Source organism: Carica papaya, chromosome 7 (assembly GCF_054855325.1).
Source record: "Carica papaya isolate Zhongbai chromosome 7, ASM5485532v1, whole genome shotgun sequence".
NCBI classification, from domain to species: Eukaryota; Viridiplantae; Streptophyta; class Magnoliopsida; order Brassicales; family Caricaceae; genus Carica; species Carica papaya.
The window spans coordinates 5,733,863-5,755,521 of NC_142315.1; the positions used below are offsets into that span (position 1 = coordinate 5,733,863).

At 35.7% G+C, this 21,659-nt stretch overlaps 2 protein-coding genes across 6 annotated transcripts; both read left to right on the forward strand.

Moving 5' to 3' along the window:
- Positions 1-1,959: 1,959 nt before the first annotated feature.
- LOC110822048 (Protein kinase superfamily protein) lies at positions 1,960-19,681 on the forward strand. 4 transcript variants are annotated; one of them, XM_088208289.1, is made up of 15 exons: positions 1,961-2,622; positions 4,861-5,301; positions 5,588-5,691; positions 6,186-7,036; positions 7,121-7,204; positions 7,310-7,360; positions 15,783-15,823; positions 16,616-16,684; positions 16,798-16,898; positions 17,135-17,213; positions 17,309-17,407; positions 17,517-17,585; positions 17,663-17,712; positions 18,560-18,736; positions 19,105-19,681. In XM_088208289.1, exons 1-15 carry the CDS (start codon positions 2,197-2,199, stop codon positions 19,217-19,219), a joined length of 2,757 nt encoding a protein of 918 aa, XP_088064415.1. In that variant the 5' UTR covers positions 1,961-2,196; the 3' UTR covers positions 19,220-19,681. The 4 variants fall into 4 exon arrangements, with proteins under 4 accessions (XP_088064416.1, XP_088064415.1, XP_088064414.1 ...); XM_088208288.1 differs by having other exon boundaries at positions 1,962-2,622; positions 6,186-6,798; positions 6,886-7,036; positions 7,121-7,360; XM_088208287.1 differs by having other exon boundaries at positions 1,962-2,622; positions 7,121-7,360.
- Positions 19,682-20,116: 435 nt separating this feature from the next.
- Positions 20,117-21,367, forward strand: LOC110821905 (YCF36, putative (DUF1230)). Of its 2 annotated transcripts, none has more exons than XM_022051868.2 (4): positions 20,117-20,667; positions 20,752-20,780; positions 20,879-20,935; positions 21,019-21,367. In XM_022051868.2, the coding sequence occupies exons 1-4, from the start codon at positions 20,211-20,213 to the stop codon at positions 21,214-21,216; spliced, it is 741 nt and encodes a 246-aa protein (XP_021907560.2). In that variant the 5' UTR covers positions 20,117-20,210; the 3' UTR covers positions 21,217-21,367. The 2 variants fall into 2 exon arrangements, with proteins under 2 accessions (XP_021907560.2, XP_021907561.2); XM_022051869.2 differs by having other exon boundaries at positions 20,879-20,940; positions 21,019-21,158.
- Positions 21,368-21,659: the final 292 nt, after the last annotated feature.

A 21,659-nucleotide genomic window follows, 5' to 3' on the forward strand; every position in this document is an offset into this window, starting at 1 on the left:
TCCATGTTGGTGGAAATTAATTTAAGGAGAAAACTAGATTTCTTAATGAGATGTAATAATGATGTGTGGTAAGGAATAGGATTGATTGATGATGATAAATGGATAAACTTTGTAACGATTATAAATTAATTAGGGGAAAATATTCTAATATGGTGACATATATACGTGTATATATATTCTTAATTATATTTTTTCTTAAATTATTTGTAGATAATGGGATTTATTAAATATTTTATTATAAATACAAATTCTTTCCTACGTAAAAATTTATGTGCGTGAGGACCACCATGAATAGAAATCGAAAAGCTCTCAGACACGGTGGCCCACTATTTTTGTGTCGCATTGTTCCAAGTATGAACAAGGAACTTACTCTTTGAGGTAAGAAATTTAGTGAACACATTTATTTCATCAATGATTATTGAGAATCATTTAACAAGATGTTTATTGCTGCATGTAAGTTTTTGTATATCATTGTATAATGGACATAGATTTATATGTAAATATAGAAGAATATTCTCATCGATATAAAACACTGTTATTGTGAAATTTTAGTAAAGAACGATTGGACCAAAAATTGATAGCATGTAAATAAATAAATAAATACAAGAGAATGAACTTTGACTATTTTAAGTGATTTATACTTAAAAATATAAAATAATTGATTTTAAATGTCGAGTAAGAAGTTCATACTCCAAGTATAATCGAGATACTAATTACTCAGTGAGATATTATGCACTGATGAAAGAGTTTTTAAAATGTTGTCATTAAGTACAACTTTAATTTAAGAAAGATGAAAAAGAAAAGAGTTGAAGTAGTGTATAGTCTCACATATTTATGTACACAAGTATTGGACAAGTGATTCAAAATGAAAACCTATATATCTGAATATAAATGTTTTAAAAATAAAAATATAAAAATCATCTCGGCCTTCCATGTTGTAGAGGTATATAAGAGTCGTGTTTTAGGACAACATGACACTAAGTTACATATGTTGAAAGATATAATACATGGAGAAATTGAATATCGATGTGATAATTAGGAAGTGTATATAAGTTGAAGATAAGTGTTGGACGAGATGAAAGGTTCACACAAGTGGCAATATATTGAACTGTACCATTATGTTGATGAGTTGAGGTTGAGTAATCCTGATTCTATAGTTATAATTGGATTCAGAACGAAAATATCGACATTGATGAAAAATCTATTTTAAAAACATGCATGTGTGTTTTAAAAAATGGATGGAATGCTGGATGTTGACATATTATACGTATGAATGAGTATTTACTTAAAGAAATGAGAAATTATCAATTATTGGTTGCTCTCATAAGAGATTGGAACAATCAAATATATATATAATTGCTTGGATTGTTATGGTATCTGAATTAAAAGAGACATGGTGATGATTTCTTTCGATTAGTGATGAACGATATTAACATCTCGGAAGAGTAATTTTAATTTTTATCTTATTGAGGTAAAGTTATGGTTTCTTTTTCTTTAAATTTCATAGTAACAAAAAATAAAAAACAAAATAAACATTTATGTTTAACAAAAAGCAACCTTAATAACAAATCATTTTTTTAATATAAAATTGAGATATATGATCTCTTAAATAAATGCATATATATTTATATTTTGTTTTACTAAAATAAATATGTAAGATTAGAAATAATCACTACTACGGTATGAATTAATTTTGTGATTAGAAAAATTAAAAAAAAGCGAGTAGCCAATGATTGCTTTTTTCTAATTTTCATCATTAGACGTCTAACATGATCAACGGTCAGATTAAAAGAAAGCATATAAGAAGTGCGGAGGCATTAGGTATTTGAATATTTCTCCTTTTTTCTTTTAATGCATAAATTAATATATGGTGGATAAATAAAATTATGAAAATAAAATAAAATAAAATAAACAAAACGCATAAGTTTTAGTGTTTAGTTTGACTTTTTTGGGTTCATCCAAGTCCAAATGTGTTGGAGGGAATGGGGAGCGGTTAATTTAAGTCTGTCTGGTGGTGGTCGCTTGAGGACGAAGAGTGCGCACGTTAAGCGAATATACTCTGCTAGTTGTTGGCGCAGGTTAAGCCCACAGTAGAATTATATTTCATAGACAGAAGAAAGCCAAGCAGAAGAGGAATCAAAGCAAAATAACCCTATACTTCGAGAGACAAAGAGACGAATCGTCGTTCAATGATCGATGTCGAAAGTGAAGCATCTGCTGAGAAAGCTCCACATCGGCGGTGGATTCAATGAGCACCAGAGATTGCCCGAAGCCGCCCGACCCGTGATCGGCCCCAGGCAACGTCAAAGCCCTAGCCCTAGCCCTAACCCTAGTCCAACAGCGGCATCGTCCGCCTCATCGTCGGGATCGGGGACAATGGGGGGAACTGCTACTGTTGATTCGTTGAGGGCCGATCGGCAGGCTGGGGCCGGGATGGATTTTAATTTTTTGGAGGAGGAGTTCCAGGTCCAGTTGGCTCTCGCGATCAGTGCCTCGGATCCCGATACGCGCCAGGATCCAGAGACAGCTCAGATCGATGCTGCCAAGCGAATTAGTCTAGGCTGCTCCCCTTCCGATACCGACACCAACGCCCTAGTCGAGTTCCTTTCGCTTCGGTACTGGGTACGTACAGATAGAATTTTTCACTTTAATCTTTTAGAGCTTAGATTTGGTGCATTAAATATCTGATTGCTTGGGTTTGTCTAGTGTGGATCTTGTTAATTTCGGCTACGAGTTAGCTTTTGATTGAGTTTCAGATTAAAGAATTTTGCTAATTATGATATTTGGTAGTTTTTTCTTTTGTTTTGCTTATTTTCTGTTTATAGGATTGGTATACTGATGGAAGTTTAGGGGTTTATCCTGAGTTAGTTGGAGCTCTGGATTGTGAATTGTGTTGTTTAACCTATGGCACATTCCATTGTCATCATGTGTTTGAATAATTATGTCTCTCACAATCTTAAGAAATGTTAAGATTTAATGTCCTTGTTTGATGGGTTTCCCATTTCAGTTTGTTTCTCATAATGCAGTCAATATTGTTATCATAGCCACAGAGTTTGGATGACGAATTTGCAGCTGCTTTGCCTTTTCATCATGCGAGTTCTAATAGTTACTTTTGTACTTCTTATCATTCCTAGCTAGTGAGCTATATGATCCAATTTCTCTTGATGTTTGGTTTTTACTTCAGATTTTGTTAATCTCTCTTCAATATTGTTTTAAATGAAGTTATATGGGAACCTTATAGGTAGCTTATTCACCATTATCTCTCACATAAGGTTTACAGATTTTCCTCCTGTAAGGAAGTATTGTTTATCAACTTGTGATATTTTTCTGCAGCCAGTGCATGTGAAGAATAAGTGCCACTTTTGCTACAGCTTCGGCAGTTGTTTGGGTTAAGAATGAATTATGGGGGAACTTGGAATGCATTGACATATTCTTTTTCTTTGGTTGTTCTGTCTACAGATATTCTTTCCTTGCATGTCAAGTTTGAATAATCTTTTACATGTATTAAATGAAGTTCTCTAACTATTATTAATCGGTCTGCCATTAATAGTCTTATTCTTTTATTTGGTATCATTTTGATGAATCCTTAAGGTTTATTAGCTCAAATATACTAATTGCAGATGGCTTGTTTGCTTACACCATCAATTTCTAACTCTTATTTGCATATCGAATTTAATGTACTTCCCCCAACAGAGTCAACTGCCATTTATTGTTGAAATCTTATTAATTTTTTAAAATTTATTATACCAAGATATTAAGAATCTGTTTGCTGAATGCCCCTGTGTAAAGATTGCAGTTAAGGATATTTCATAATAAATTCACTCTAGTTTCATTGGTGAAACTGCCTTTTTCATTTGCTCGTTGATTTCCTTTTGGAAGCAAGCTTGAATATACTAATTGCAGATGGCTTGTTTGCTTACATCATCAATTTGTAACTCTTATTTGCAGATCCAATTTAATGTACCCTTTCCCTAACATAGTCAACTGCCACTTATTGTTGAAATCTTATTATTTTTTAAAAATTTATTATACCAAGATGATTAAGAATCTGTATGCTGAATGCCCCTGTGTAAACATTTCAGTTCAGGATATTTCATAATAAATTCACTTGAGTTTCGTTGGTGAAACTGCCTTTTCATTTGCCCTGGTTGATTTCCTTTTGGAAGCAATTCTGTTTCTAATCTTGTTAACAAAAACTTTAAAGCCCTCTTGTTGCTAATGACCTACCTATAAAGGGGAGAAACAACAACTATAGGGGTTTGAAATTGCTTATTGTCTACTTCTAAGAAATTTCTAAGTATTGCGTTTCAACTTATCCTTTTGGTAACAAAACAAGTAGTGTGCTTATTAGTGGTTAAAAGCAACTTTAAATGTGGAAAAATAAGCATCGGATTCCGTACTCTTTCTAGGTGCTTATTTTGTTTAATCTAATTAATTTAGTATTTTTGCTTTTTAATAATAATTGCTTATTATCAAAGAAGCATATGACTGCTGTTTACATAGTTTGAAAAACATTTCTTCAAGCAATCCCTAAAAACCTCATAGAATGTTTACAGTTTATTTTTATTTTTAACTATTGTGGTGAATTAATGATTAGTTTCAACATTTCATAGTGGTTCTAATTAACTTTACCTTTTAGGTGATAGTTGAGTGGATGTTGTTTTTCACCTAAGCCAAAATATTGAAATTTTTATGAGTCTAAACATTAATGCCCTTTCTTGTACTACTCTCTATATATGGAATATGATAAATCCTTTAAATACAGGCTTGTCTTGTTTTTTTTTTCTTTTTTGTTTCAAATGATCAATCTTCTAGTTCCTTTGATGAGTTATTTTTAATTGATATTCTGGTCACTTGCAGAGCTATAAGGTTATAAATTATGATGAAAAAGTTGTGGATGGATTTTATGATGTTTATGGAATTACCTCACATTCAATCTCACAAGGGAAAATGCCATCATTGGTGGATATTCAAGCAGCATCAATTTCAGATAGTGTTGATTATGAAGTGATTTTGGTGAATCGCTTGGTTGACCATGAACTTCAGGAGCTTGAGAAGAAAGCATTTTCTGTTTCTTTGGAGTCTCGAGTTTTTGAACATCGTTTGGTTTCTTGTGGCTTGATCCAGAAAATTGCAGATATAGTTGTCGATAAAATGGGTGGTCCAGTTGCAGATGCTGATGAAATGTTGAGAAGGTGGACCTTGAGAAGTTACGAACTGAGAAATTCTCTAAATACCATTATTCTGCCACTTGGCCTCCTAGATGTTGGCCTTTCACGGCACAGGGCCTTGCTTTTTAAGGTTTGTGGCAAGCTTTGTTAAAAGTTAAATTTATTTTTTGGAAAAAAAGATATTTTCCTTCCTTTGCTAGAGATCATTATTTCCCTTTTTGACTTGCTCGGAAACATTGCCTGTTGAGGTTAATTAAAATGTTAATTATCATCTTTCATATCAGGTGATTAAATTCTTGGGTTTAGTGGGAATGGAGAACCGACTTTCTTCTTGCCTTTTCTATTGGTGAAGAGTTCCAATTTTTTTCTCGAGGGGATAACTTACCGAAATTAATTAAATCTACTTCTGGTACCAGGTACTAGCTGATAGAATTAATCTTCCATGTATGTTGGTCAAAGGAAGCTACTATACTGGCACTGATGATGGAGCCGTGAATCTGATTAAAATTGACAATGGAAGGTAATGACTTGATTTATGTTTTAGGTTTATTATATTTTAGGTTTATGTCTTCTGCTTATATAGATATTTATTTGCTTCTTGGACTACAGACAGTAAATTTTTGGTAGTCTAGGCTCTCTATCTGTATTATCTTTATTTATAGGGTATGATTTTTCAGAAAGCCTTCCAAGTTCAGATTAGGTGTGTCTACATTTTCAACAGAAATGTTTCAATCCATGCAGCTTCTGTTTTTTTTTTTTTTCCAAATTACTTGACTGTTAAGTATTATGACTGCAGTTCAATTTTAAAAAAGTATTACAACTCTAATTATTTTGATTTTTCGTGATACATGTTTCATAGTTGGATTTCTTGAGTCCTTCAGACCGAAAAACTGGAAACTAAGTTTTGATTCCATGTCCTAGTCACTTTGCATGTTGCATCCTGCAAAATTCATGCAGCTGGGCATTTGCTTATACAACTAGAGTTTTGAAGATGATTTTTTTTAATTGATGCAGTGAATATATTCTTGATCTGATGGGTGCTCCGGGAACGCTAATTCCGGCTGAGGTGCCTAGCAGTCAGCTTTCAAATGCTGGCCTAGGTCTACGGGGCTTTGCAGGTTACTTGGACACCTCCCTAGGTCCAAGTGAGGGTCTTGATAATCGAATTGGAACTTCAACAGTTTCATCTTCTTTCAATAAGGATACTGATACCAGTACCTCAAAAATGGATGGAATGCATGACGAAAGTTATACAAGCCAGGCTGAAAAAAACACTGGTGGAAAGAATCAAACTGAGGTTGTTGATCATGATGCTGGGAAATTAATTCCATCATTAAGTAGATCAGGTGAAACTTGTTCATGGGTTCCTGGAAAGCCATCAAGTGCACAGAGAAGTGCACAAAAGATGAAGGTGAAAAACGTTTCTAAATATGTCATAAGTGCTGCTAAGGACCCTGAATTTGCACAGAAACTACATGCTGTTTTGTTAGAGAGTGGTGCATCTCCTCCACCAGATCTATTTGTGGATATTAATTCACAGGATTTTGGTGAACAGAATCTACTCGAACGAGTTCGCCAAGCAGATAGGAGTTACATAGATGGCAGATTTGATTATGATTCAAATAAGGTATTGTCTGGCCATGAGCAGTCTCTTGTATCATCCTTTGGAGAAAAGTTTTTAATCAGTGTTAGTTCGGATTTGAAACTAAAACAGACAACTGAACGGGTAGACGAACATCAAAGAAAATTAGAGACAAATATCATAAGATCTCATGTCTCTTCACCTTCTCGCACCAAAAGTGAGGAGTTTTTGTTTGTGGGAAACATAGTTGATGAAAGAATTCGGACTGAAGGAACTGGTCTAGGTATACTTCCTGTTAATTCACGTAGATTGTTTGCAAGATTTTTGCATGGGCAGTAAATTTATGAATTTTCCTTGCCCTCTGCAGTTGACTGCTGCCAACAGCACTTCAAAAATGCCTCTGTTACTGATGATAAATCACTAGGAAGGATTTCTGATAACAATGATTCAGGTAAAGGATCTGATTGGGAAGCAATGGAAATTGCCAATTGCAGTCAGAGTATCATTTCAAATGGTAACAGTGAGAGTATTAATCCTGTGTTGAGAGGGGTTGCAGAATGGGAAATCCCTTGGGATGATCTTCAGCTTGGTGAACGGATTGGTATTGGTAAGCCTTCATTGTACTCTGTTAACTTTAAGTAGCATTCAATGCATGGAGACCAGAATTTGTATATTGTCATTTGAGGTGAAAGCATAGGAGCATAGTATGTTATAGGCATTAATTACAATTAATAAGGAAAATAATGCGGTAAAGAAAAAAGGAATAGAAAGTTTATAATCCCTAATAATACTGAAAATGTACTTAAATACTCTAAATAAATTAGAAATACTTTTTTGAGAAGAAAATGAATCAAATATACTATTTTTGTAAAAAAAAAAACATAATTATGTAAATATTTTGTAATACAAAAACTATTCTGATTTTGAATTTTATTCTGTATCATCAACTGATGCAAGTGAAGTAGTCTTGAAACTAACTATTCTACAGTAATTAGAAATTAGAGGAATATAGGTCAGAAAATAGAAGAATAGAGTAGATAGAGAATACTGAAAATCAAGGTGGAAAAGTATAAAATGAAATAGATAGAGAGGTTAGACTAAGAAGAATAGCAATTTCTTAAGAGAACACAGAGATAATAGAGAATAAAATCCTTAAACCAAGAAATTATTAATTAATCATTGTCTGTTGTCTGTTACTTTTGATTTTTAACAACTGGTGCTACGATGTATGACCCACTTCCAGTATTACACAATTACTCATAAATAAGCTAATGGGTAGCACTGATTTAGCAAGTTTAAGTTAGAAGAAGAAGAGATTAGGTGGGAAAGAGAGAAAAGAGGAAGATTAGGGATTAAGGGAGAGGTGAAAGAAAGAGAAAGGAAAAGAAAAGTGTGGCAGAAAGAAGGAGAAACCGCGGAAAAAAATATTTCAATCAATATTTCAATAACCGTCTGAAAATACAGAATTTAAATAAATATCATAGAACCATTTATAGAATGTTAGAAATATTCCTCTTTAGCCTGTTGCTATTCTGCATCGCACTAATTATAAATAGTAAAGGAAATATGTTGTAATAACAAAGGAATTGGAAGTTCCTAATTGCTAATAATACTTAAAGTACATCTAACTAGCCTGTAAACTAAAGTTTAGTAATAATTATAAAAAAATTGTTCAAATTCTGTATCTTAATCAGCTTTTTTTTTGTTCCACAAAAGAACAGAGGTTATAAATATGAAAATTACTTTTAAGGTACTTCTACCTTATTACCTTGTGCTTTGGTGTTTGCAAGCATGTGTTAGAGAGGAAAGGCTTTGGAGTTATGTGGAGGAGTTGGATCTTAGGGTGTATTTCCTTTGTTTCTTTTGCTGTTTTGTTGATATGTAAAAACAGATTCTTGTTCGGGGGCAAACGTGATCTGAGACTAGGTCGTCCATTCTCTCTTTTTCTTTTCACAATTGTAGTAGATGTCTTGAGCAGTATGTTGTCTCGTGGGATTAGAGAGGTGTAGTTGAGGTCCTTTGTGTGGGAGAGATAGGATAGTGGTTTTCCACCACCAATTTTTCGATGATAAGATCTTTTTCTTCTCTAATGATCACAAGAAGTTTGCAAATGTTTTGGCTACTTTGCATCTATTGAGAGTATTTTGAGTCTGACTTAATCCATCAGAAAATTGGTCATGCGGGTACTAACATGGTGAGTGATATATTCGTTGTTTCGTTGGGCCGGTGGGTTATGATATCTTATAGTGGCTTGTCACTTGTTTGGGTAAGCTTTTGGTGGGCGATTCTCAGATTACTTCGGAATGATTTGGACTCTACAATTAGAGTTTTTTTTGAAATAAAAATGTATTAGTATATTAACATGGTACCAAAACAGGGGTATCAACCTATTTACAAAAGAATTACAGAGTAATAAGCATATCGATGACAATCCCAAAATCCTCCTCATTCATCATATCATGCCCTAACAAGCTTGTCCCAAAATAATTAAACCATCTATCTCTTAATTTATATAATCTTATTTCTTTCCTCTCAAATGTTCTAGCATTTCTTTCTTTCTAAATAATCCAAAAAACGGTCAATAGAACCAAAGTAGAAACACAACCATTGATCTCAAGCCCCTCCCAAGCCCAAATTTCATCCATAACATTCCCAGCCACAACCCAATTAATCCCCAGCAGCCCATAAATTATGCACCACACACTATAGGCCACGAGGCACCATAAAAGTAAGTGATTGCAAGTTTCCTCTGCACACTTATAAAGGTAAAATCTGTTAACAATAAACTGCCCCCTGCTTTTTAATTTGTCCATAGTGAGAATACTTTCCCCGCTTGCTTCCCACGCAAAAAAAGCCACTCTAGGAGGGACTTTAGAATTCCAAATTTGTTTAAAAGGGAAAATCCCAACTATCATCTCCATCGCCACCAATCAGCATTCTGTAGTATGAATGGACAGAAATTTTTTTCCTTTTTTATAACTTCCAGGAGACCTGATCCGAGCCCTCTTTCACATTCTGTTCCTCCAAAAGCGCCAAGAGTTCTTCAAACTCTTGAATTTCCTAGTCATTTTAACTGTCTATTCATTCTGACAGACCATATGACGCAATCATTGCAACTCCGGTATGCATCAGCCACCAACATCGATTTCGAACGGGCAATCTCAAAAATGCTGGGAAACCTGTTCTGCAAACTGTCATCACCAACCCATTTGTCACACCAAAAACTAATTTTATTCCCTTTCCCCAGGTTCCATTTAATACAGCTGTAGAACCTCGGCCATTGTTTCATTATATTCTTCCACAAGCCTTGTCCATGAGGTGTAGAGCTGGCCCCATCACATACCGCATTCAGATCACCCCAGTGGACGAGCACAATTTTTCTCCACAGCTTGTAATCTTCATTCAAAAACTTCCATAACCATTTTCCTTGAAGAGCCAAATTCATGTTGACAACAGATCTTATGCCCAAATCACCACTATGAATCAGTTTTTTAACCTCCTCCCAATTAACCAAATGGTACTTCCTTTTTCCATCTTCATCGCCCTATAGAAATCTACATTGAATAGCTTTCAATTTCCTTGTAATTTCTTTAGGGATGGTGAGTGTCTAAAGGTAGTAAATAGGGAGGTTGGAGATAGTGCTTTTGATTAGAGTTAAACGGCCTCCCTTTGATAGGAAATTCCTTTTCCAACCCGCAAGTCTATTTTCAAACATTTCAATAACCGATTCCCAATTACACTCATTTTTGAATTTGGCCTCTAAAGGAACCCCCAAATATTTCATAGAAAACACCACTGCCTTGCACCCCAAGACCTTGGCATATACACTGCCATCCCCATTACTCCAAGTTCTAGCAAGCTCTGATTTTTGGAGGTTTATTTTCTGCCCCGATGCAGCCTGAAAACAATGAAGGATACAACGAAAGTGTAACAGATTCCTGATATCTAGATGGCAAAAAATGAGTGTGTCATCAGCGAAGAAAAGATGAGAGACTTCAATCGCATTTGACTTTTTTCCAACCAAGACACCTTTCAATAAATTCAGTCCCTTGGCTTTACCCAATAACCCATTCAGAGCCTCCATCACGATGATGAAGAGTAGAGGGGAGAGGGGATCACCGTGTCTAATCCCACGGGAAGCAATAAAAAATTCAGATGGCCTAACATTTAGCAGTACCGCAAAAGAAGTAGTGGTCCATCTCCTCCATTTTATATCGAAACCCATCCTATCCAACATGTAGTCAATAAAATACTAACTTACATAGTCATAAGTCTTTTCCATATCGAGTTTACAAACCAACTCATCAATTTTATTGACATATAAATCATACTTCATTAGCAGCCATGACAGCCTCCAGAATCTGCCTTCCTTCGACAAAAACATGTTGACAATCCTTTATCACCTCCCCAAGCACTCTAGAGAGTCTCTTTGCCAACACTTCAACAACTAATTTATACATACAGCCCACCAAGCTGATCGGCAGGAAATCCCTGAATTCATTAGTGCCTCTTTTTTTTGGGATGAGAACCAGGAATGTGGAATTAAGAGATTTTACAAACCTTCCGGATTTATGTAATTCATTAAACATACACATCACATCCTCTTTGATCAAGTGCCAACATTCATGAACAAATTTCATATTAAACCCGTCGGGCCCTGGAGCTTTTTTTCCATTAGCAGATTTCAGACTTTCCAGAACCTCCTCTTCTGTAAACGCTGCCTCAAGAAACTGTTTGCTAACCAGGGGCAACCTTTTAAACTATAGCCCATCCAAAGTAGGTCTTTAATTGGAAGGTTCTATGTACAGATTAGTAAAGAAACTCCTGACAGCCTTTCTAATCTCATTATTCCCCTTTATATCAGTATTACTGATCCGAACTTTACTGATATAATTGATTCTTCTTCTATGCGACTCAAAAGCATGGAAATATTTGGTATTACGGGCCCCTTCTTTGATCCACTTCTCCCTAGATTTCTGCCTCCAAGATGTTTCCTTTGCTTTTAAAATATTAGCCAGCTTAACTTTCAAGTAGTTCCTTCTTGCTCTGTCATCATCAGAAAAGCTGTCAACACCCTCTTTACTCTCTAATCCATCAATCTCCTCCAGAATGTCGTTGGATTCCATTTTATCCTTTTCAATCTCCTCTTTGGCCCAAGTTTTGACCGCATTCTTAATTGCTTTAAGTTTACGAGCAATTCTGAAACTAGCACAGCTGTGCACTGAGGTAGAGTTCCACACAGATTCCACCAAGGAACAAAAATTCTCCTTCTCCAACTATCTGTTATCCAATCTGAATGGGATAGGGTCCCAAAAAATACCCTCAGCCATATGACATATGGGGAAGTGATTGGAGATGGGCAGTTGGAGGGTTTTTTGGCACACCCCTCCCAATTGTGGTAAGAGATAAGAAGAAGCCAGAAAGCGGTCAATCCGAGACCAACATCTTTGATTGGACCAGGTCCATTACCCTTCACCAAGGGGAATATCGACAAGATTCAATAAATCAATATTCTCTTTGAAGTCACTAGCTACAGATAAAGAGAAGTTGCATCCATTACGTTCCTCCCTACTCAAAATCATATTGAAATCTCCTCCCACTCTCCAATTATCGCCCCACATATTTTTGCACTCCTCCAATTCCTTCCATAAAATCTCCATTTCCTCTCTCTTTCCTCTACAGTAAACCCTAGTGTAGGTCCACTCAAATTCCCCTCTGCTATATTTAAACCCGCATGAGATCGTACAATTTTTAATCACCACCTCATCACAACTAACATTGTCCTCCCTCCACAACATCACCATACCCCAAGCAGTGCCATTTGCCGGTAAAACAATCCATTTTAAGCTGTTTATCGCCCACAAGCTTTTAATAACTTCATTATCAATACACTCCATTTTAGTTTCCTGCAAGCAAACAACCTTCGGCTTGCATTTAATTAAATATCCCCTGATAATCAGTCTTTTGTTACGTTTATTGATCCCTCTTACATTCCAAGAAATTATTTTGTTAAACATTTAACCCTGTTTTCCTGGCTCCCTCTGACTTGCTTCCATTCCTCCTCCTTTCATAGTTTATCGAGGATTCTAGTCTTTTGAGTTCTTCCAATTTCTTCTTTTCTAATTCCGAAAAGTAAAGTAAGTTAGAGTTTCCATACCTTCTAATGAGACACCAATTAACTTGTTGAATTTCTGCACATTCTGAGCAACCCACATGGAATAGCAAACTTCGACCCCTTCCACAATATTTACATCAACCAAGCTAATCTGAAGAATTTCCTCCATCTCTGGGTTATGATGGCGTTAAGAACTTGGGTTTCTTCCTCTACCACCACCAAATTGAGATTATTGAACTCTTCACCCTGCCTACCCTCAGAAAAGAATTTCCCTTTATTTTCAAAATCTTCTTTCGTTGAAAAAACAGAGCATTGATCATCTTCTTCTTTATCTTAGCGCAACAGCACCCCAACATCCCCATCAATTTCTTCTTCTCTATTGATTCCTTCCATTTCAGCGCAAGAAGCAAAATCAGCATCTAATTTCTCCTCGCACGAGTCGAACGTCTCAGAAGAAAACCCTACCTCTTTTGACCCCAAGGCCACTCCACGTGTCTGGCCACAACCCTTTAAATTTTTTGGTCAGGGTCAATGGGCTTCCCACATACAGCATAAGGCTCACTTGGGCTTGGATCAACAGCCCACTTCCTTTTTTCAGCCCATGTGAATCTCGCCTTATTGCTACCCATCCCAGAACCTTTATTATGAGTCCAACCCGAAATAGATTGGGATACTTCTGCCACCAACTCGACTTCGGAGAGGAGCGTTGTTATATTTACTCATATGCCCCTCGTGGATCCGGACTGAGTTCCCCGGGTCATTCCGCTCCAAAGACTTTACGGAGTGCTTCTGCCCTACCCGAGTCTTCTTTTCCTCCTTTCTTTGCAGAGCCGCCGTGTAGGAATGTACCCCGCCAACATTCATCAAGAAGTGAATGGGGATGTTACAGTGGAGACAATTAAAAGAGGCATTCCATGGCACCTTAGCATCTCGCATTTTTACCCGCAAGCCTGAGTTCTTCACCATTGAAGGCATATCCTTGGTTCGAGGCTTTTTAATAGGGCTGTTCACTAGTTCAAAAGCCGCGACAATAAGCTTCCACCAATCCCTTCCATTCTCGCCCTGAGGAAAGAAAATCCTCTTTGCCTTCTTGTTTCCGTTTATTGACAAAACTAAATACTCACCTCTATTATTTTTTCCACACCTCAACCAGAACTCATAAATCCTTCTCACTAGATGCTTTGCCCATACGCCCGTCTTTCTCTTCCACCAAAACTCTTCCAGGCCATCCACGAACCATTTAAGTTCCTCCTTATCTAGAAAGATTGATTTTCGAAAACCCTTCCACCCTCTTGCCTTCACAAACTAGATCAAAAAATTTGTTATCGATGTGCAGTACCGTCTCCCGTACGCACTCATGAGAATCAACCCCGGGCGGCCTGGTTGGTCGGCCCAAGTTCACGGCAATAGATACTTACGAGATTTATGGATGCACAAGATAAATGATCTTCAAGGCTTATTCCATTGGCTACCTTTTAGGTATTTTGGAAGGGAAAAGACAGAAGAGCTTTTTTAACCTATAATTAGTGTTATTACTTCTTATAGAAGCCTAGAAAGCCCTCTCAAGTCTTTATGCATCTTTTCTTCCCGTTCTCACTTTGTGTGCATGTGATGGGTCTCATTTAGTTCTAATTTAATCTCATCTACTTCTCAAAATATTCTTTTATTTATAAAAAAATGTATTTTCATGTACTAAGGCTTCTGGTCAGCATTATGTTTTAATAATATTGTTGTGTAACTGCTAGTGGAATGAACAGTACGGTAGTTGAGTATAATTTTTTTTTTTCTTTCTCAAAATACAGGAACTGATTTTTGTAAGGGCAAAAACATAGGAGACCAAAGAGTAGCTTGCCCATATTTTATGACAGTATTATATGAATTTATTTTCTAGTTCTTGGTCCATATTCACAAACAAGCACTTGGCAGAAGGGAGGGTTTTCATTTAATTTTCTTCATTATGGGGATTATTCTTCTCACATTAAGTTCTCCATAGTGAAAATTTCGCCAGTGGCTCTTTGGGTTTAGTCACTTTACGGAATCATGCTTAATTCTTTCTGTTCTCTCTTTTTTTTTTTCCTAACAATTTAATATTTGTATATCGTGAGATTGGTATTTCCCCTTTTTAGCGATTAGATAGTAAAAACCAGAAGCATTTCGTCATGCTAAGGTATGAATCTCTTTATGGGTTTCTGCACTGTTATTTGACAAAACCCTGTAGCTGATGATGATGCTGATTGTGCCCATTTTTTAGCCTTGCTTTAGTTTGCATATCAACCCTGTATGCCTGAGCCCCTCTTTCCTTCAAATGAATTATACCAAATTGCTTGAACCTGTGTTTGCAATTCCAATAGTTAGCATGACTAGCTAGCCATCAGTACAATATGCATTCAAAAACTGTAGAATGATTAAACCTGCTTTTTTGTGCAATGTTTTCCCAGACGGAAATAATGGTTATTGGACCTCTCTTTGACTGCACTAGATCTTGAATTTCATTTTGTATACTGCATGTGATTGAATGTGTTTAGTTCTTTTTTGAGATAAAAGAGTATGAGATATATTGAGTGTAGGCACCAAGGGGATGCCACCCATGTACAAATTTATAAATCAAAGAGCATATCTACAATAAAACCAAAATCATCGAGGCTACAAAGGTGACGTCCAAGTATAATGGACCCCAAAAAAATGAAACCATTTGTTCTTGATGTTTCGAGAACTATCCTCTTTGCCGTCAAAAGCACGATTGTTTCTTTTTTTTTTCCAGAGGATCCAAAAAATAGTAAGAGGAATTAGTCGGTAATTCTTGTTTCTTTTGCATATAAATTGAATGTGTTTAGTTTTAAGGTGACAAAATCTAGGATGAGCTTCAATTGTGTGGTTCTTCAACAAAAGTAATCTAAATGTTTGTCTCTTGCAGGTTCATATGGAGAGGTATACCGGGCAGAATGGAATGGCACTGTAAGTTTTATATTTTTAACATCTAATTGTTGTCCATTGTGCTTTTATGTTATCGCAAGCATCATTTAGGGTGGGTGGTTGGCTGACCTGATCTTAGGGCCTTTTTTTCTTTTTCCTTTAATTTAATTTAGATATTATGGATATTATTATATTTAACTATATTTGTTACTATTCTATCTTGTTTATATTAAATATTGTTATTACTGAAATAAAAAAAAATAATGTATATATTTTATTTCCATATCATTTTTGGTAATTTTATACTTAATTCTTTTAATTAAAATAATCATAAGGCTTGTTATGTGAAAAAGAAACACTAGCTACAACGAAAGGGACCTGTATATTCAGACCAAAAAGGAGATGGTAACATGCACCATATTTCATGGAAGCCCTGATGACAGCAATGAATCAAATGATGTAATGTATCCAAAATGTTGGATAACATGTTGAAGCGATCATTCAATAAAAAGAAAATAGTTATTACTAAGTTATTTTCTTTAGAAGGAAAAGAAATTTAAAAAAATATGATCTTTAAACAAGGGAATTGTATGTAATATCTTCATTGAGGAAAATAAATCTTATTGTTGCCACTTCCTTATTTTAGTAGGTTAATGAAATACTTGAAAATCTTCTGATTGCTTCAGTAGCTCTTTAATATGAGGTTCCAGACAATTTATAGTTTCAATTAAAGGTGAATAAGTGAGAGTCGGAAATTCATGAATGATATATAGTAGCAAACCAGTTGTCGCTTATTTTAGGGGTTCACGGAATAAACTTGGATTTGCATCACAGGAAGTTGCTGTTAAGAAGTTTCTAGACCAAGATTTCTCTGGAGATGCACTGGTTCAGTTTAAATCTGAAGTAAGCTTCTGAACTTAATCTCCTCGATGTAGTTTTCTGTTTGCTTTCTTATTTTCTTGTTTGATTGATTTAATCAATCTACCAGATAAGCTCATGTTATTTTTTCTTTGTAGGTTGAAATAATGTTGAGGTTGAGACACCCAAATGTTGTTCTTTTCATGGGAGCAGTTACTCGGCCTCCACATTTCTCTATCCTGACGGAGTTCCTGCCCAGGTTGATTTGTTCATATGATTGAAATAAAACATTACACTTGACTCATTTAAATTCTTTAGTGCCTTGTCATTGTGGTGTTTTAAGTAATTTAAAAGCTGTTTCTCTTAATTAATAGTGTGATTCTCCTTTCTGTGCATTCATGTTAAGGATGTCATAATCCAATTATCTTAGTTTTCAATGAAAACATAAACTACTTATTGGGGCTCATTCTTGTCTCGTATATCATTTATGTACAGGGGGAGTTTATACAAGTTATTGCATCGTCCCAATCCTCAGCTTGACGAAAAGAGACGAATGCGGATGGCCCTTGATGTGGTAGAGTGGAGAAACAAAATTACTTTTTGGTTAAATGTATTTGGTTTTTTGCTGTTATGCCTTCCACTTTAAGGTGCTTTAAATTATTTTTGCAGGCCAAGGGAATGAACTGCTTACACACAAGTCATCCACCCATTGTGCATCGGGATCTGAAATCGCCAAACCTTCTTGTTGATAAAAATTGGGTTGTAAAGGTTTGCTCAGATTACCACTTAAGTTCACTTTTTGGCACATTGTTTGACTGACCCAATTGCTCCCAGAACATAATTATACTTTTTGAGATCTTATTGTTATCTTCACCAGGTTTGCGATTTTGGGTTATCACGCATGAAGCATCATACTTTTCTTTCTTCAAAATCTACTGCTGGAACGGTTAGTCCATCTGAAACTCCTCCAAGATTTCTTTGTCGTGCTTTGATAAATTAAGAAAGTTTGCTGTTGCCCTGCAGCCTGAATGGATGGCACCAGAAGTTTTGAGGAATGAACCTGCCAATGAGAAGTGAGTGAATTTGACAAATGGATAAATAGGATTAATAATTTTATTGAAACTTTCACTTTATTTTGGTTTGAGAAATATGGGCATGTCGCTATGGATCCTAATTTTTTATTTCGTTGCAATTGGTTCGTAAATTCCTAATTTTAAATGTTAATATTTTTTTAAGAAAAACTTTAGTATTTGGAAGGAAAACTAAGCTCATGAAGGGCATGTGCTTGTGTCCTGTTTGGATGGGCAAATAAGAGCTTTTGTCTTTTTTTTTTTTTTTCTTTTTACTGGTTCTCTCTAGTCACACCTTTCCTTCAGCTGCCTCTCTCTTCTTTCTACTTCCTGTTTATTTCTTTCTCCTCTCTCTTCATGAAAACAAATCATGAACTTGTTGGCGGTACCATGCACTTTTTGATCTTGTGTTGGTCGTTTATAGCTCCCAAAGCCAGTGCATTAATCACAATGTTGTAGTGATCAGCTGCACTACACTGAATGAAAATATTGGGAAAATTCCCAATCAGCCATAAGTTTGGTGATGGTGAAACGGGCAGAGAAGGGAAGAAGAGAGAAGTAGTTGAAGGAAAGGGATGAAAGCTAGAACCTGGAACAAGTTTGGTCCTTAACATTTCCATCCATACAGGGCACAAGCACGTGCCATCACAAGCTGCATTTTCTGTTTAAAAACTAATTTATCTTTAAAAATTCAATATTACCCCATGTATGTAAATTCGAAGATCAAGTTAAAAGGAAAAAAGATTTTGAGACTAAACTATAAGATAACACAGTTCTAGGACCAAAATGGTAATTAGCCCAATTTTTTTATTTGAAATAATTCTGCAATAATTCATTGACATGCTTGCAGGTGCGATGTGTATAGTTTTGGCGTTATATTGTGGGAGTTAGCTACCTCATGTATCCCATGGAGAGGTTTGAATCCAATGCAGGTGGTTGGAGCAGTTGGCTTCCAAAATAGGCGTCTTGAAATTCCTGAGGATGTGGATCCGGGAGTTGCACAGATAATACGTGAATGCTGGCAAACGTAAGTAAGACCTTTTAGCATAAGTTTCTAGTTGGATTATTAGGTGATGAAAAGGCATCTTTCTTCCTTCCCTACTAAACCGCAATAGCCTGATGTGTCAAAAACCTGAAATCACATGGAAAGACAAGTTTTAAGTCAGGTTTGGTTAAGTTGATGAACTCTTCCAGCTGGCTTGTTCAATAAATTCATGCATGATGTTTTGTTCTGTTCACATGGTAACTGTGCACTATTATAACATGTATTAGTATAGAAATATCAATTTATAGTTTTGTGTTTGGGGAATGATTACTAGAGGCTATCATTTGGTTGTTTTCCCTACCCACTTTCAATACCTAATAGTAACTCTGCTTGGTTTGTTCTTGGAGCAGGGAGCCACATTTGCGCCCTTCTTTTACGCAACTTATGTACCGAATCCGACGTCTTCAGCGTCTACTTGTTGATAGAACAAACTTCAGAAATCAAACTTCAGAGCAATTGGAGTAATAAGAGTGTAAGAATAATAGTTACAGAGTTGTTTCTCGGTTCGAAGAGCCAGATCAACAAGATTTTTTTTTCCCTCCTGTTTTGTTGCAAAGGAAGTTGAAGAAAATACTGGATTGGAAAGTGTGTGGGTTCAGTCGAAGTGGGGACTCAACACATCCCATTCAGAAAAGTGGAGATCCTCTTTAGTCAAAGCAGCTGCACAAGAGCAGTTAAGGGGATGCCACCTAATGCTGTTGGTATGAAATTGTTGATCAGTCTAAATGTAAGAAAAAAAAAAAAAAAAAAAAGGAAACAAAAGAAAGAGGAAAAGGAAACAAAAAGAAAAAACAAAGACAAATAATAACCATTCACATTACAGTTTGAGGTCTTATTTGGGGTAAAAGCCAATTCCAGTTCTAGAATTGTAAACATGTGATCTCTCCAAGTTATTGTGAAAAAAGAAAAAAGAAATATTTGCATACAGTATTTTCTCAACATATTACAAAAGAAATTGGGTAGAGTTTATATCTATATATATACACACACTCATATATAAATAAATACATATAATCTATTGTAATACGCATCTTTGTACAACATTTTTGTTTCTCGTCAATGAAATTACTGCCGATATGTTGTTACATGAATCGGCAGATGACTTGATAGAAGTGCACCGATGCTTGTATGCTACTTGAATCACCTGATGATCTGATACTTAATTGAAACATGAAAAATATTATTTCAAAAAAAAAAAAAAAAAAAAGAGTTTATCCATAAGAAGAAATTAAATACGGAGTTCTTATATGGTGCTGTTAGTTACCTGGACCTAACCAACTGATCCTGGCCGTCAATTATCGCAACTCTGTATCAAATCAAGGATGATCGATCGTTGGGCTCCCTATAACAACTAGAAAAATTTGATGTTTGTTTTTCCAAAGAAAAAAATAAAATTTTAAAGAAAAAGTTGCATCCCAATCACACGCAAGAATCTGGATAAAGCAAGAATACAGGCATGGCTGTGGTGCTGGTTCAGCTCTCATATACGCCCAGATTGATACTAACACAGATCCACCAGAAATCCTTCCTAAATGGTAAAACCTCAATTCCCAGAATTCATTTGGCATGGTCGTACAAAAATGGAAATGGGTTGCCGGAACTAGACTGTCCTGTACCACCGGAGCAGCAACCCATAAACGAGTACCAGTCCCTCTCAACCTCTTTCCCTTTCTCCTGGGCCGCCGGTGACCTAGTTGAGTACTCCTCCGGGTTACTAGTCACCGGTGCTTCTTTCGCTCTTTTTGTCGGGTTGCCCGTTGCCTGGTTCGGCTCCGTCGGATATGACTCCGACCCTTCGAAAAAAATTCTTACTGCTATTTCAAGTGGGATCTTCGTCGTGATTCTTGCCGTCGTGAGGATGTATCTGGGTTGGGCTTATGTTGGTAATCGTTTGCTGAGTGCCACTGTTGAGTGTAAATCTTCTGTTCCTTGTTTTTCATTTCTCTTAATAACAATTTCACATTTACTTGAGAGTTGATTGATGTTTTCCGATTCAGATGAAGAGACGGGATGGTATGATGGTCAGGTATATCTATCTGATTACAAATTCTCTATTCTTTTTCCTTTGAATTTCCTTTTCCTTTCAAAGAGATGTTAAATTGTTGGATTGAATTTCATTAACAGATCTGGGTAAAGCCTGCAGAAATTTTGGCACGCGATCGTCTTCTGGGTTCATTTTCAGTGAGGCAATGTGTATAATATTCGCGTGTAAACAAACAAAGAAGGTGCTTATAATAATGGGAGTCCATTTTTGTATGTTGCAGGTGAAGCCTGTGCTGAGCAGACTCAAGTACAGTCTAGTGAGTCTAGCGGCAACACTGTTTCTGTGTCTTGTTCTTCTCTTCAATGTTGATGGAAGTCAAAAGGTAGAAGTGGAAGAGAGAGTTATTCGTGGAGTCTATAGTGAAGAATCTGCCAGAGCCTTTGAGCCAGACGCTTTCTGCGGTGAACCTTCACTTTAATAACCTCCCAACCATGACTCAAACCTCTATATATACAACAATAATATGTGATTGTAATATACACCACTTAGTTATGTATAACTTATGATGAACACTATAATTTTATTTATTGACTTAGCTAAAGAGCTTTAAATAGACTTTAATTTTAGCAGTTCTCCATGTCTCTTAATCCGTAATATGTGATAATTATAATAAAACATACTTCTAACAAGTTTGATATCTTATATTTTTTATGTTTTTTTATATATATTAAACATTTAAATTTTTTAATAAAAAAAAATTAAATGATTATCTTATATTTTCAACAATTTAAAAAATAGTTTAAGGTATTAATTTTAATTAATTAAATTAGAAAATTAGTAAATTAAAAACCAAAATTAATTTTACTTATCCTACCAAGTAATTTAAGGCTTAGCTAATTATTATTTAGATGAAAAATAAGC